Genomic DNA, 16464 nt, shown 5'->3' with positions numbered 1-16464 from the left:
GCCTAGGTTACAAATCTACATAAGACCATTTCATTGATACATTCACAAACACTAGATTTTGAATGACCAAACAATTATTTTCATTGCTCACTGATTACAATAATGACTTGGAAAGACTTCATTGTCAGATGTTTTTGACCTGCTACCTTTTACTTTCAGATTTGGTTGGTGCAGAAGATGGCCGCCGAAGCACCCATCTGTCCTTAATCCATAGCATGCATGATGTCACAGCAGGCGTCATTGATATCCTGTCAAATCAACTCTATTGCATAAAAGCACAGGTCTTGTGTTATGTCCCGTTTCCCTGAAGGTCAAGCTGCTGTAATGTGGGGCAAGCTACTGATTCTTTACTTTTTATGTAGATCAAGTGTTTCATCCTGTTTGATCACAAACCACATCCAAGGTTGTGTAGAGTACGCTGCTGAAATCAGTTTCACCCATTATGAGACGACTAGTCATTAGAGCAAGAGTGCCTACAACCAATATTTGTATTGACTGAACAGGCCAGGAAAGGCAGTTTGGTACTCTCATTTCTACCCCATGTGGATTAGTTTGTGTTGACAAGTCAGCATCTTAGCTTTAACGTTAAATTGTTTCATAGACTTATGGTTTATCATAGTTCAAATGATATTACTACCCTTCCTGGGGACCAGAAAGTATTAACTAGTCATAAGCCAAAATTGAATTGAAAACCATGAATGCTTATTCTGGCCACAAAACAGACCATGAAAATGGACAGAATCCCAGCAGTGCATCACCCAATGTACATAAGCAGCTGGTTCTATTGAAAATGGCCACTTAATCCCTTGAGAAGCCATCATGCTTGGTTGGGCAGAAACACATAACAGCTTCAGAGGGCAGAGTGGGTGGTGTAGGTCAGCTCTACTGGTAATACAAAGAGACTAATACAATAGTACGTTTAAAATGTATAATTGACCTGGAAACATCTGAAATTAAGCTCTGATGTACTGTAAAGTGAGTCAGCGAAAGCATAGTTTAGGCATAACACACAAAGGACATGCATAGTTTAGACCTGGTTAATTCAATCAGAAAAATAATTGCATTCACTTTGTTTAATTCATAAAATGGGAACAGTTGTACATCTCATGTTCAGCAGATACAGAGACAAACTTATTCTAAACTGCAAACTTAAATTTCTCCATCCACCAAATCCTGCTAAACCATTAAAAAAAATGGCTTCCAAAAGCAACCCCTTCATGTTTGTAGTCCAGTTTCACATTCTGAATAATCAACATTTTACAGCAATCAATTTCTTAGCAGTCCAAATGGCACATGGGCCACTGTTAGAATTCTTCAATATTTCAGTAGACCCTCAAACAAATACAATTGCACTTTTTTTTTAAAGTACTTACAGGATTATAGATCAAAACACCAAGACACAAAATACTCCTAAACAAACACACGTTCATTATTTAGTAGCACAAAATGCATAAATATACATTAAACAGAAGTACAAAAATACTTGTACTTTGCATTTGCTCAAATATACTCTTTATAGACATTGATATTTTGGGAGAGACTGGGATTGTCAGAACCTAGGGGTGCATTCTACAAGGTCCATGCAAGAGGAGCCATCTACACAACAGTCCATCTTTCACAGGTAAGACCAGGAATACACAGGAAGCAAAGGGGATTCATTGTCTAGACTTTAGGTCCAGATAAAGAAGCAACACAATCACTAAGAAAAACAAGGACACAGAACTCTGCTTTCTAATTCATGCCAAAAATACTTCAACATGCAATGACTGAACTCTTAGCTCTCTAGGCCATAACCCAAGGAGTTGCTTTATAATGTATAACAACTTCAGAATGTTATTCTCTTCAGGTCATTATTTGCTATGGCGTTTACTTGGCTCACGTGAGGTTTGGAAGTGCTAAGATGGTACCGGAATAGTTGCCAAAAGGAAATCAGCTCAATCTGTCGATGGCAAGGTTGTCAGTTCAGACCCCTCCAGAGAACATGAATAGGTCTGTAATGCACATTTGTCCATTAAATAAACCTGATTAAATTAATGACGAGCTCAGTTAAACCTCCCTTCAACTGGACGGAGAAGGTATGGTTCCCAAAATACATCTGAAGGGGGAAATTGGACAAAAGTAATTTTCAATCATTTTAATGTAATCCATATTGTATGTTCTGAAAAACTTGATGAAAGCACTTGTATAAAGATACTCACTATATATCTAACAGAACTGCCGGGACTTCCATCCTGGCTGGTTAGTTTCAGATGGAGTAGGGTACCAGCGCATCTAGAGAGACCAAAGAAACCAGTCAGACAATAACAATTGATCGCATCCAGTGAGATTTCCCAGCAGGTCTGTAGGAAACAAGACTTTAGACAGAAAGGGAAATAAATTAACGTTATCCTAATTGTGGACTGAAGTCTTGTCACCTATTGAAAAGCGCTAAAAGGATAACACATTTCAGAGATTTGGATGAACTGTCCCTTTAAGCAGTGGTCATTCAAAGACCATAGGAATGTGGGTCACAGCTGCCCTATGACAATGAACAGTATCGTAACACGACATTCATGGAATAGCTTGCTTGTCTCATTTCCATGTGATCAACATTTCCATCTTAAAAGCAACTGATTGACAACTACCTTTCCATACCTCTGGTCCAACTAGTTTGGTTGGACTAAATGAGGTCAAACAGATACACCATGGCACAGTACAAATTGACAGGAACAACAGTTCATACTTTGTATACGAGTTATTGCCTTAGGATTTCAAACAAAAGACACCTGAAATTTGACCATGACAGGGTGAACTACCGGTAAATGTAAGGTAAGCTTTGGTTTTGGAGACTTACAATTCATTGGTGGTTTGGCAAATATACGAAGTTCAGTGTATTTCCCTCATTCATTCGACATGAGTGTTGGCTGGATCAAATTCAGAGCATTTGAGGGATCTTTCATCAGATGGCAATTAGGAACTCTCCTTTCCATTTCAAACAGAAAAGCTTCTGTTCCAATCAAGGACGTGGACAGTAAGTTATCACCGCCAAAGAAGATTGTCATGACCGGCAGTTCTCCCAGTAAATACCACACATTTCTGAGGTTGTTTTACCCAATGACAAACACAATAGCTGCCCATTTCACAGGGTAACACTCCACCATGTTCATACATTACACAAGTGAGCTTGGCGTTGAACTTCAAATGACCCGTGGCAGAAAGTTTCCATTCTTCTTGCCGGGCCTGACTACTGCAGTGTGGCCCATTGTACCATAACACCAGCACTTAGACCGCAATTAGCTAGCAATGGCAGGACTTCAGACAGTTCTCTGCCTCAGTTTGCAGTGAGAGCATTCCTACAGCACACAGATGGAAAGGCTGGTTGAAGGGTCCTATAGCTGGCTTCTTTATCATGGGCTAGTTTCCTCACAAGTGTCTCACAGAAGCAGTGGTGGAATTGAGGGGGAACCCACTTAGAACAGGGCCTAGTTCAACAGGGGACAACATTGTTGAAGGTTCGGATAGAAATATATAAAGAACACGCCTCTGACATGAAGCCGAATTGCAGCTAGAAATGTAATGAACAGATGTAACGTTTCAATGTTATCCTACAGATTGTGGCCCCTGGATTCCAGGTGTAAACTATGTGGCCGGCGATACGTCCATCAGTCTGTCCCCAAACCTCCCTACTTGGGTATTCCTGAGTGAAGTCCATTTCCACCACTGGGTAGGTGTGTCTCCATCGATTTAGAAAAGGTCATTTAATATGATCTCTATGGTCTCCTCTCCCTAATGGCCCTACTGTGTGAGGCTGGATATGGACTTAACAGGAAGGAAGTGAACTCTGAAGGTGGGGATGCATTAAAGCCTCCCGTCACACTTGCAGCTTTCAGGCCCAGACACCTAGGAAGCAGTGGGAGCTATTCTCTGGTGAGAATCAATGAGAGGGGCTGTGAGGGCATGCTACTAGCGCAGAGAACAGAGAAGGGCATGCTACTAGCGCAGAGCAGGGCATGCTACTAGCGCAGAGCAGGGCATGCTACTAGCGCAGAGCAGGGCATGCTACTAGCGCAGAGAAGGGCATGCTACTAGCGCAGAGAAGGGCATGCTACTAGCGCAGAGAAGGGCATGCTACTAGCGCAGAGAAGGGCATGCTACTAGCGCAGAGAAGGGCATGCTACTAGCGCAGAGAAGGGCATGCTACTAGCGCAGAGAAGGGCATGCTACTAGCGCAGAGAAGGGCATGCTACTAGCGCAGAGAAGGGCATGCTACTAGCGCAGAGAAGGGCATGCTACTAGCGCAGAGAAGGGCATGCTACTAGCGCAGAGAAGGGCATGCTACTAGCGCAGAGAAGGGCATGCTACTAGCGCAGAGAAGGGCATGCTACTAGCGCAGAGAAGGGCATGCTACTAGCGCAGAGAAGGGCATGCTACTAGCGCAGAGAAGGGCATGCTACTAGCGCAGAGAAGGGCATGCTACTAGCGCAGAGAAGGGCATGCTACTAGCGCAGAGAAGGGCATGCTACTAGCGCAGAGAAGGGCATGCTACTAGCGCAGAGAAGGGGATGCTACTAGCGCAGAGAAGGGGATGCTACTAGCGCAGAGAAGGGGATGCTACTAGCGCAGAGAAGGGGATGCTACTAGCGCAGAGAAGGGGATGCTACTAGCGCAGAGAACAGAGAAGGGGATGCTACTAGCGTAGAGAACAGAGAAGGGGATGCTACTAGCGTAGAGAACAGAGAAGGGGATGCGACTAGCGCAGAGAAGGGGATGCTACTAGCGCAGAGAAGGGGATGCTACTAGCGCAGAGAAGGGGATGCTACTAGCGCAGAGAAGGGGATGCTACTAGCGCAGAGAAGGGGATGCTACTAGCGCAGAGAAGGGGATGCTACTAGCGCAGAGAAGGGGATGCTACTAGCGCAGAGAACAGAGAAGGGGATGCTACTAGCGTAGAGAACAGAGAAGGGGATGCTACTAGCGTAGAGAACAGAGAAGGGGATGCTACTAGCGTAGAGAACAGAGAAGGGGATGCGACTAGCGCAGAGAAGGGGATGCTACTAGCGCAGAGAAGGGGATGCTACTAGCGCAGAGAAGGGGATGCTACTAGCGCAGAGAAGGGGATGCTACTAGCGCAGAGAAGGGGATGCTACTAGCGCAGAGAAGGGGATGCTACTAGCGCAGAGAAGGGCATGCTACTAGCGCAGAGAAGGGCATGCTACTAGCGCAGAGAACAGAGAAGGGGATGCTACTAGCGCAGAGAACAGAGAAGGGGATGCTACTAGCGCAGAGAACAGAGAAGGGGATGCTACTAGCGCAGAGAAGGGGATGCTACTAGCGCAGAGAAGGGGATGCTACTAGCGCAGAGAAGGGGATGCTACTAGCGCAGAGAAGGGGATGCTACTAGCGCAGAGAAGGGGATGCTACTAGCGCAGAGAAGGGCATGCTACTAGCGCAGAGAACAGAGAAGGGGATGCTACTAGCGCAGAGAACAGAGAAGGGCATGCTACTAGCGTAGAGAACAGAGAAGGGGATGCTACTAGCGCAGAGAACAGAGAAGGGGATGCTACTAGCGTAGAGAACAGAGAAGGGGATGCTACTAGCGTAGAGAACAGAGAAGGGGAGGCTACTAGCGTAGAGAACAGAAGGGGATGCTACTAGCGCAGAGAACAGAGAAGGGGATGCTACTAGCGTAGAGAACAGAGAAGGGGATGCTACTAGCGTAGAGAACAGAGAAGGGGAGGCTACTAGCGTAGAGAACAGAGAAGGGGAGGCTACTAGCGTAGAGAACAGAGAAGGGGAGGCTACTAGCGTAGAGAACAGAGAAGGGGAGGCTACTAGCGTAGAGAACAGAGAAGGGGAGGCTACTAGCGTAGAGAACAGAGAAGGGGAGGCTACTAGCGTAGAGAACAGAGAAGGGGAGGCTACTAGCGTAGAGAACAGAGAAGGGGAGGCTACTAGCGTAGAGAACAGAGAAGGGGAGGCTACTAGCGTAGAGAACAGAGAAGGGGAGGCTACTAGCGTAGAGAACAGAGAAGGGGAGGCTACTAGCGTAGAGAACAGAGAAGGGGAGGCTACTAGCGTAGAGAACAGAGAAGGGGAGGCTACTAGCGTAGAGAACAGAGAAGGGGAGGCTACTAGCGTAGAGAACAGAGAAGGGGAGGCTACTAGCGTAAAGAACAGAGAAGGGGAGGCTACTAGCGTAGAGAACAGAGAAGGGGAGGCTACTAGCGTAGAGAACAGAGAAGGGGAGGCTACTAGCGTAGAGAACAGAGAAGGGGAGGCTACTAGCGTAGAGAACAGAGAAGGGGAGGCTACTAGTTCAGTGAGTCAGAAATAACTTCCTCTGTGGTATAAGTCAGTTTGAAGCTTAACAGAGCGTTAAAGGTAGACTATATGATATTATACACATAGCGGGGCAATTTCCTGTTCACAGAAAACAAAATTCAGATCTGCCAAGAATGCAACTAACAGCTCATCCCAGTGGACCTGCCTCAAGTGCGCAAAAGAGCCAACAATTCTGTTGGGGTGACTTCCCACTTGCAGACGTCAATGCGTACGTGTTTGATGGCGTTGTATTGCTGAGTCGACCTTTAAGGATGGCGTCAAGGCATTGAATTGGCACTGGGCTAATGAGTCTCTGGGAGAATGTCAAGAGCACAAGGGCGGACCTATTGGCTTCCATTCTTACTGAACTGCAGTGAGTGGAGAGATGGAAGGACTAAAGGGAAGAGAGAACAGTTGGTCCCGTACCTGGGCGTGGAGGGCTGCAGCAGCAGCAGCCGCTGCAGGATAGGCGAAGGCGCCGTGAGGGAGCCCGGGGGTCAGCTCCGTGGTGTACAGGGGGTACGGGGTCCACGTGTCCGGGGACGCTGGAATCAATGCCGCCCCCGTCAAGTCATCTGGAAACGTGCAGGAGGTAAAAGGGCCGGGGAAACAGTATTGGGTTTAACAATTATCTGTTCAAATGCCCCCATTGACATTATCAGTAGTGCTTAGAGGCTGTTAACTGAATGGGCAGAAATCACCGCCAACTAGAACATTGCACTCAAAACCCTACGGAATCCACGATACAGTACATGTTCCTACTTTAACTTTACAGTTCACGTCATTGTCTTGCTTTCCTCTTTGCGTGAATATTCCTGATAGAAAGTATGAAGTATTTATGTTGGGCTGACTTAGTCAGCGAAGTTAAGCAATTACAGTCATAACATTGTAGATCTTTAAGTGGAAACAATATAACTAAACCCGGTAGAAGTCATCGCAGTACCATTTAAACTGCACTAAGGTCATTAATGCCAGGGCCCTCCAGTGCCACCCCTCCCATCCAGGGACAACAAGCAGGCGAATGGGCAAGAGAGGGGGCACCTGCAGTCTAGGCCGAGACAGACTAGCACAGATACTGGAGAAATTCTGGATTGAAGAAAAAATTGATTAAACTCTACAGTCCGATGACTCATGCATGTGGCGGGTGAGTTAGTCTTCAGTTGTTAGATTATTTCACCCAATTGTTGGGTTTACTGCAACGCGCCAAGCAAGAGAAAAGGGGGAATAACTGGCACAGTGGTGAGAGTGTGGGTCGAGGCTAGAGTGGTGTTGTGAAGCCGTAACAACTTACATGGGTCCCGTGCAATGAAGTGAGCTCCTAGAGCAGGGTGGATATTAGTGGGATTCGGTGTGCCCATCAGCTTACTCTTTGCCATCTTCGTGTTGGCTTTAGCAAACTCTAAGCGCAGGGTCTGGGGGCACTCGGGGTCAAAACGGATGCCCTGAGAGGAGAGACGGGACGGGGACACAGTATTGTAAAGGTGGCCTAGGTGAGTCCAGGCCTAGGGCAAGTGTGTCAACAGCCTTACATGACCCCCTCTCCATTGGCCCCGCTCCAATACTTGTCCAATGCATATTTCCCCCCCACCTTCATTAAGGTAACCACTGATCTTATACGTGACTGGATAAGAAAAGTGAAGTTTCCCTTTTGTCTTGACCAATCCAACCGCATCAGATCAGTGACAACATCAAACAGGATAAGGTGGAAGGATGCATACTTTTTTTTAAAGTAGTCTCACAGGGCACTAGTACGCTCCTTTCCATGACTACTTAAGGACACATGGTTTGGGTAGGTACTCAGCACATTACTTCCACCATATTGAGCCCTTTCATGATGGAGAGAAGGAAACGAGGAGAGGAAGCTGTGAAAGACTTGGCCTTGGATGTGTTTGACCCTGGTTGTGTTTCTGTGCCCTAAGCATTGTGCCCACATGCAGGTGAGTATGTTGGTGTGTGTGAGTGCGAGACTGCTTACGTGGCTACAGGCTGTGATGTTCCTATAAGGAAGACTATGCTATGAGAGCTGTGTTAGATACAGCCAATGTGGCTACGTAGTGACAGAATAAGAAGTTATATTACAGAAGGTGTTCAAAACACTACCAATGTAGCTCTATATACAATATATTTATATGGCTAAGCAGTGATATGCAAATTAGGAGAGCTATAACGTATTACGAAAGATGTGTCCAATTATACCAAAGTTAACTACCGTAAGTCTACAGGATTCTGGTCTCTGTTTCCAAAAATGGCCCTGCCCTTGAATTGTAAGAGACAAAATGCTTTGTTTGAGTGATCAGAGGAACTCCGTTAGCCCAGCAGTGAAACCCCCCCAACCATACCTCATAGGTTAGAAACAGGACAGAAGAGGTTGAGTCAAAAATGTAGCGTAACTCTTAACTTAAAGCCTGCATTATGACAGTTCTGTTTTGTATGACTCGATTACATAATGATTGTGTATGCCACCTTTAGGTCTAATCTTCTAATGATTCTAAAGACTTCTAAAAAGGATTATACCAAGTTATTAAGCACAATGCAGGCTTTACGCAAAGCATTACCATGTAGCTATATACCACAGAAAGAACCAAAGCAACACATTTTTGGGCAAAATCCTTGTGTCCAGGGTGGATGAAGACATTGCAACTATTCACGGCTACTGTCAACTGTCCGCCTGGTCTGATGCTTACGTTTAGTGCGTTTTTGGCAGCTTCGGCTCCAGTCCGATTGTCAAAGGTGACAAACCCAACTGGCTGGAAGAGAGGAGAGAACACTGAGACAAAGGGCCCCTAATGTCCACCTCAACAGGTTAGCACAGGAAGACTGCCCAAGTACACTTCAGGTAAATGGTCAGAATACAATGGGACTGAATCATAAATGCATTAGACAATTCACAACAGAAGCTAAGCCACATAGGTTTAATATTATAAGATGAAAGCACGGCAACTGCATGGGAAGGTTGTTTCCTATTGAAAAATTATTAACTAGACCAATGTTAGCAATCCAACGTTAATTAGCCATGTAACACTTTTTGATTACCCAAATGGTGGTAGGAAAACTGAACAATGCCACTCAATCCAAGGTCTCCTCATAAAGCCCTCATTTGGGGCCATGAGTCCCCTATAGTAATAACAGAAAGCATCTCACCTGTTTTGATGTCAACTTAATCAGTGAACCCTCATAACCCTGTAAGAGAAGACATCCAATTAACAACTATGAAGTCACATGCAGGAAGCCAGACATTCACTCACCTCAGATATGTTGATAAAAAAAATAGAGAAATCCACAGACCTGTAATTAGGTATTTGTCTCATTTTAAAAGGAACCCATTATATTTTACTGCATAGGTCCAACTGTATTTAATGTTAACTGATGCTCCAGCCTTCTCCTGAACTATTCCGTTTGTTGAAATCTTTCAACCAACTTCATAGGCTGTTCAACAACCAGTGAATTAATGTGAATCATTTTTAGTTGTTTTAAACGGGCCAAGAAATCTTTGGTTTGGATGTCAGTATGAGTCAGATTCCTGGGGAATGTAGGAGATTTGAGCCTGACTGGTATTGATGGATGAGAAGTCTTCTAATCCTGATATACAGACATGGGGAAATTAAACAACTTAAGACGATGTTAGGTTCGGAGTGTTTTCGTCCTTTCAGGAAATGCAAACCACCTTCAACAGAAATGTAACACTAAATGCATACAACTAATAACAGAGGCAGCTGAATCCCATCTACTTTGCTTCATACAAATCACTAAAAAGCATGTGGGCCTGTGTTTTTTTCCAGGACAAAAAACCTGTCTACAATATCTTTGCGTGTAGAAAAAGAAAGCTGGAAGGGTTGGGAGGTCGATTGCCAAAATAAAGCTTCAGATCCAATATACAGAATGATACAACAGCAGATAGTACAGACTACAACCAGTCTGACAAATAATATATCCAATGGAAACTCATCTATGAAAACAGGCGGAGAATGGACTGGTTTCAGTGATTTCATAGAACTGCTTTGAAAGCTTGTCATGAATCACACATGAAAGGAAATGGATGAATCCTAATCTTCTTGACCTGGAGGGGAGTTGGGTCACTGGGATAGTTGGCCAATAGCAGTGCTATTCATTTACACATTCCACAAGACCATCCATGTGTGAGGGATACCACTTCCATTTTGGTCAGGGAGGGTTAATGAAACTGTACATGTTGATTAATAATATACAATTTAGTGTAGATGAACAGTGATGTAGCGTTACTACTTTCAATATTTCTGGAGTCCTCTGTGGTATTGTAAGAAGGTAATAACAATATATAATTAATCATATGGGCATCTGCTTTGTAATAACGTCAAACTAAGGTTAGCACCCGATGAAGAAGATGTTTGTTAAAACATTCTGTTACAATGACAATACTACTGATATGCATTTTGTTTATTCTCATTATAAAATGTTTTAATATAAAAATGCAGGAAACAGAACAGAAGAGCCAATGACAGGAGTGGACTGTCTGCCGTCTCCGTTGCAGTGGACAACAAGTTAAATACAGAGGCCAAATTCTTCCATCGTCTCAGAAACTGATCTCATGCTTACCTTAAATGGCCTGAACAGCAGGTACAGTTCACGAGGTTTGATATCCACTGGCAGGCCACTAACAAAAAGTGTTCGTACCTGGAAAACAAAACAAAAACAGTATAGTGTATCTCCAGGGCCCCGTTTATTCAAAAGTTATCAATCCGCGTTTCGCCTATCGGACAGGGTTAAATGCATAGAAACGGAATGGATAGAATCGACTAATCAGCATTCTACGTCTGCACATTTAATGCTTTCCGATAGGTAAAATACAGCTAGATGGCTTGAAAAATTGTCCAGAGCATGGGATTCAAAATACCATTTATTTGATAGGAAACCAATATTTAGACATTAATAGAATCAAGCATGACAATGAGAAGACTGTATGGAAAGTGGTCCTGTACAGTTCAGTTGGTAGAGCATGGCGCTTGAAACCGGTCACCCATACATAAAATATCAGACAAGCATGACAATCACTTTGGATAAAAGCGTCTGCTAAATGGCATAATGCATACATATATGAATCGTGTCTGAAGGACGTAGTCATTGGCCAGGTTCTACTCGTTTACATATGGGATATCGTGCACATAAACTTTGCCCTGAAAATGGAGCGCCATCTTGATTTAAAGAATTTGCGGAATCAGGTTTTACTGCTTGGCTAAAACAAAAACCTGCACACAGACGGTCGAGGAGGATTGTCCACCTCTGATGCAGTTTTTAATATCAACACTAATTCTAAAAGTCTCTGTGCGGGACAAATGGCAGTTCCTACATTCATCTCCTAACAGACTAACCTATTCCTAGTTGACTGAATAAAGATCAATACCACTTGCTTACATGCTGACCACACCGGTCACGTACGCAAAATAAATTCACACATTATTCAATCATTGCACAGAACACACTGCAGGTCCTGCCACTTCCTTTCTCCTCATTGGTTTATAGAAGCATATACCCACATGCCATCTTCTCATTGGTTTTTAACATATGCCCACATGGGTGATTGAAATATGAACTGAGGTCAGTTGTGGTAATGCACCTTATGAAAGTCAGCTGCCAATCACCATATAAAGTCCAAAGAAAAAGAAGCCTGGAAGGAGGAGAGTTGACTAGAAACTATTCTGTTTACAGTTTTATGTGTGGATTGTCAGAGTAGAGGACCTTGTGCATTTCAGGTAAAATAACTCCATGTTTATATCCCAGGACAAATTAGCTAGCAACAGCAAGCTAGCTAAATTGCCATAAATGTTTAATGCTGTTCGACCTGTCCCCAAATTAATATAATTGGTTCAGAGTTTGTTTTGATATTTCAACCTGTGCATTGTGATTGTGTTTGGTGTGGTGGGACAAAAATCAATTTGCAACACTACTCTGGTACCATACCACAACACATCAATGACTAGGCTACTGTAGGAATGCTCCCTCTTCAAGCCCCCCCGGATGTCAGCCCAAATCCTTGAACATGCAGTATAAAAAAAACAATAACAAAGGATGTACTATGGCGACAATAAACAACCTAAATTGTGAGTACTGGAGGAATGTCAAATTTGAGACCATCTAAGTACAAAGTAGTGATGTGCAGCCCCTCATGACTCAGGCTGCATTTACACAGGCTGCCCAAATCTAACATTTTTCCACTAAATTATGTTTTTAGATCAGATATTTCTCAGAGGTGGTCTGATTGGCTAAAAGAACAATAGATTATTTTTAAATAATCAGAATTGGGCTGCCTGTGTAAATGCAGCCATTATTTAGTAGGGAGAACGGGTTGGATTTCCACATGCGAATTCAACAAACATGGGCCTGTAATGTTGTCCATTGGACCCTGCAGTGGCTGAGGAAATAAACAGGCCTACAGAAGGGCCATTGGGTCCCACTCTGTGGGGTGGCCCGTGCAGCACAATGGACTGCCAGAGGAACAGCGGTGGACAACAGTGCACAGTGTGACACCATTTCCTTCCTTTGACCCGCGCCTGCGAAACACAGCCCGGATACAACATTTCTCAGGTGCTCTGGCGACAGAACTCCCATGCAAGTTTAAGGCACGTACTGTTAGCCACATCCCATCTAGACAAATTCATTGGACTAATTAGAACATCTGACTAGGGAATAGAAGATAAGCTTCACTGTAAGCTTCACTGTAAACAGATTTCATGTAATGATTTTAATTGGTTTAACCTCAGAACAATATGGTTTCTTGGACAATTGAATGTTTGTTGAAGGTTAATAAAAAATGCATCAAGTGTGTAGGCTTAAATCATACAAGGCAAAGGCAACAAAACCATACTTAAAGGTATATGGCGGAAATCTGGATCAAAATTAAATAAGTGATTGGGATAAAGACTCCGGAGTGGCACAGCGGTCTTAGGCACTGCATCTCGGTGCATCACAACCGGCCTTGATAGGTAGTCCCATAGGACAGCTCACAATCGGCCCAGCGTCTTCTGGGTTATTAGGGGAGGATTTGGCCAGGGTAGGCAGTCATTGTAAAATAAGAATGTTCTTAACTGACTTGCTTAGTTAAATAAAATAAAAATGTAGAAGAAATGTAGTCTACAGCAAGTGGATTTCGTAGATCCAGTCAGTTAATGTGCAGAGAGGACAGTAAAAAAAAAAAAAAAGTGAAAGATTGGAAATACATTGAACATTTCTTTACCGACCACAGATCAGATAAGGATCGGAAATCTGTATTATGGCATAAAAGTTTCATGTTCTGTTAGGTGCCGATCGTGTGAACTGTTAAATTCATCCGCCGTAATATGAAATTAGGTGGGTCTGTCCATACAGCGACAGAACAGAAACCTGAAATTCTTAGGCCTACCGTGGATTTGAAAAACAAATATTAAAATGCTTAAAATTAAGTATAACCTATAGATCTACAATTGTAATAATTGCAGTTGTATAGATTTGGGAGTTCAAACCAAATAAAATCCTGAAATACAGCGCAAATGTCATTGCAATTAGGCTATAGTCTAAAACAATATTTCACACGGCCATAACAATAATCTACTGTAGGCCTAATTTAAAGACAGCAAGCCTTGCAAAAAAAATAAACATTCCTGTGTTACTTGCAATCAAAAAACAACGTCCATTTAAAAACGGAGGCACACCCTTTTCAGAGCTTCCAATGGACCCGCACGACTTTTTGGTGAGAAACCCATAACTTAAAGGGAACTTCACACCCTTATTCTCATGCAATGTGCTTTGAATCAGTTGATCATTAATTAGCCTGCAATTTTGGGGAGCAAAACTATTTGCATGCTACTCTACATCTCTTCCAGGCTAGACTTCGTAGCCACGCTCACAACCCGTTCCAAACAAAGACATAATACAGAACTTTTGACCCCCAAAAAAACTCCATATTCTTACCTCCTCTTCTATGGAAACGTTATTCGTCTCGGAATCAGACTTCAGACTTGTGATAGACATGTTGAGGTTTACTTCAGCGTCAGTTAGAGAAGAAATGTGAAGTTCAGAGTATTTTCCAAGTGCGCTTGTGGTTGAAGAAGTATTGGTGGCGTTTAGACTTCAAGAAAGATGTGCCGAGGTGAGTTCGTGGTGTAGCCAAGGTATCCAAAGATGTATTGCGAGAGATAATCATTCATTAAAATAAACTTAAGGTGGATAAGTGCAGTGTGAAGGTGCGACAGTGGGAAAGAAGTGCTCGTATGCACCTCTGCTCACATCAATTGCGTTTGGTTGGGGAATCTGGTGGGAGAACAAGTAAACTTTTTCAGTGGAGCGCGTCTCCGCGGTCGTTCCCCTGTTTTGCAATTAGGTCATCAATTATGTTCCAGCCCTGTGTGTGCTGTAATCATGTTGGAGATCCGCCTCAGCTGGTGTCAAACCCAGCCCCTTCATAAATGCATCACCGTTTCTATTGGAGACCATGAGCCAATAGAAAATATTTTATCAACCCATACGTTCTCTTTTTGTCTGCCTATAAAATGAGCATTCCACACATTTTATTATAGACCTATACATCTCAAGGTATGGTTGTTTGACATGCATTTCGAGTATCTTATTTTCTTGTCAAATCAAATTAGCCTTTAAATAATGACTGAGATTATTTTCATGATTAAAAAAAGGAAGATTATTTCATATACAATTTCAGTGTTGTTTGATACAAATTGACTTAACTTTCATTATAAAAAAAACCCACCAGCCATCGAATTCCAGAAACATATCCAATGTAAAACCTATTATTTGTGCCAGTTATTTGAGATACTTTAGAATTTAATACCAAATGAATAGAATGATTTATATTTTATATTTGTGATATTATAGGCCATTTTAATTAGTACAATATTTTTTTTTGTATCATTGGCTAATATTATTTAATTGTGAGCTGTATATTTGTTTTATATAGCCTAATAAGATTTATTATCACTGATAAAACATTCTCTTTTATTAGCCTAATTTAATTTGACAAAGTTGATATTCAATATAAGCCTACTTTAGGCTAAATATTTCACATGTCTGTTTTCTTTAAAAGGCTCTTCTGTATAATGCATAACGGTAATGATTCCACCTGCTGAAAATATGATTCAAGACAAAGATCAGGGATATTTCACTTAAATCCTGAATAAATGCTTAGATAACACCACATTTCGATTAATTTAATTATATTATGACATATTATCCCAAAGTATTAACTGTTATAGTATATAGTGAGCTTCTATTCACATTTTCAAATCAATGTACATGTTTTTCTTTCTTTATAACATAGATTACTACTACTGCATTCTTAAACTGCATTAATTACTAGTCAAATGTTTTAATCAAAGTTAATAGTACAGAATCAATACAATTATTCTGTATCGAAGTATACAGAATCCTATACGTATTTTTATGTTTTATAATATGCATTTCATGTTGACCAGGTCTTTATGAACAGATTGTGATGAACAAATATTGAAATTGTTTAAAGCAAAACTAGATCAAGTTTATGCCAAAGCATGATGCTGGAGAAATGCCCTGTGGCTGGTGTATCTCACGTACACTACATGACCAAAAGAATGTGGACACCTGCTCGTCGAACATCTCATTCCAAAATCATGGGCATTAATATGGAGTTGGTCCCAACTTTGCTGCTATAACAGCCTCCACTCTTCTGGGAAGGCTTTCCACTAGATGTTGGAACATTGCTGCGGGGACTTGCTTCCATTCAGCCACAAGAGCATTAGTGAGGTCGGGCACTGATGTTGGGCGATTAGGCCTGACTCGCAGTCGGCGTTCCAATTCATCCCAAAGGCGTTCAATGGGCGTGAGATCAGGGCTCTGTGCAGGCCAGTCAAGTTCTTCCACACCGATCTCAACGAACCATTTCTGTATGGACCTTGCTTTGTGCACGGGGGCATTGTCATGCTGAAACAGAAAAGGGCCTTCCCCAAACTGTTGCCACAAAGTTCGAAGCACAGTATCGTCTAGAATGTCATTGTATGCTGTAGCGTTAAGATTTCCCTTCACTGGAACTAAGGGCCCTAGCCCGAACCATGAAAAACATCCCCAGACCATTATTCCTCCTCCACCAAACTGTACAGTTGGTTAAGCGTGATTCATCACTTCAGAGAACGCTTTCCATTGCTCCACAGTAAAATGACGGCGAGCTTT

At 42.7% G+C, this 16464-nt stretch overlaps 1 protein-coding gene across 1 annotated transcript; it reads right to left on the bottom strand.

Moving 5' to 3' along the window:
* Positions 1 to 1058: 1058 nt before the first annotated feature.
* On the bottom strand, positions 1059 to 14799 carry LOC110526772 (RNA-binding protein, mRNA-processing factor 2a). Its single transcript, XM_036963721.2, has 8 exons — positions 14221 to 14799; positions 10873 to 10950; positions 9442 to 9480; positions 8985 to 9047; positions 7592 to 7742; positions 6727 to 6875; positions 2199 to 2271; positions 1059 to 2095 (listed from the first exon to the last, which is right to left on the bottom strand). Exons 1-7 carry the CDS (start codon positions 14278 to 14280, stop codon positions 2206 to 2208), a joined length of 606 nt encoding a protein of 201 aa, XP_036819616.1. The 5' UTR covers positions 14281 to 14799; the 3' UTR covers positions 1059 to 2095; positions 2199 to 2205.
* Positions 14800 to 16464: the final 1665 nt, after the last annotated feature.

The sequence above is a fragment of the Oncorhynchus mykiss genome, chromosome 26 (genome assembly GCF_057628025.1).
Source record: "Oncorhynchus mykiss isolate SJ-2025 chromosome 26, ASM5762802v1, whole genome shotgun sequence".
In the NCBI taxonomy this organism is placed as follows: domain Eukaryota; kingdom Metazoa; phylum Chordata; class Actinopteri; order Salmoniformes; family Salmonidae; genus Oncorhynchus; species Oncorhynchus mykiss.
This window is presented reverse-complemented; position numbering and strand designations above follow the sequence as displayed.

Coding starts and splice junctions, on each gene's coding strand:
- LOC110526772 (XM_036963721.2), bottom strand. CDS start 14,280: ATGTCTATCACAAGTCTGAAGTCTGATTCCGAGACGAATAACGTTTCC. Junction 10,951..14,220: donor ACGTTTCCATAGAAGAGGAG/GTAAGAATATGG, acceptor TTTGTTTTCCAG/GTACGAACACTTTTTGTTAG. Junction 2,272..6,726: donor CTGCAGCCCTCCACGCCCAG/GTACGGGACCAA, acceptor TGGTCTCTCTAG/ATGCGCTGGTACCCTACTCC.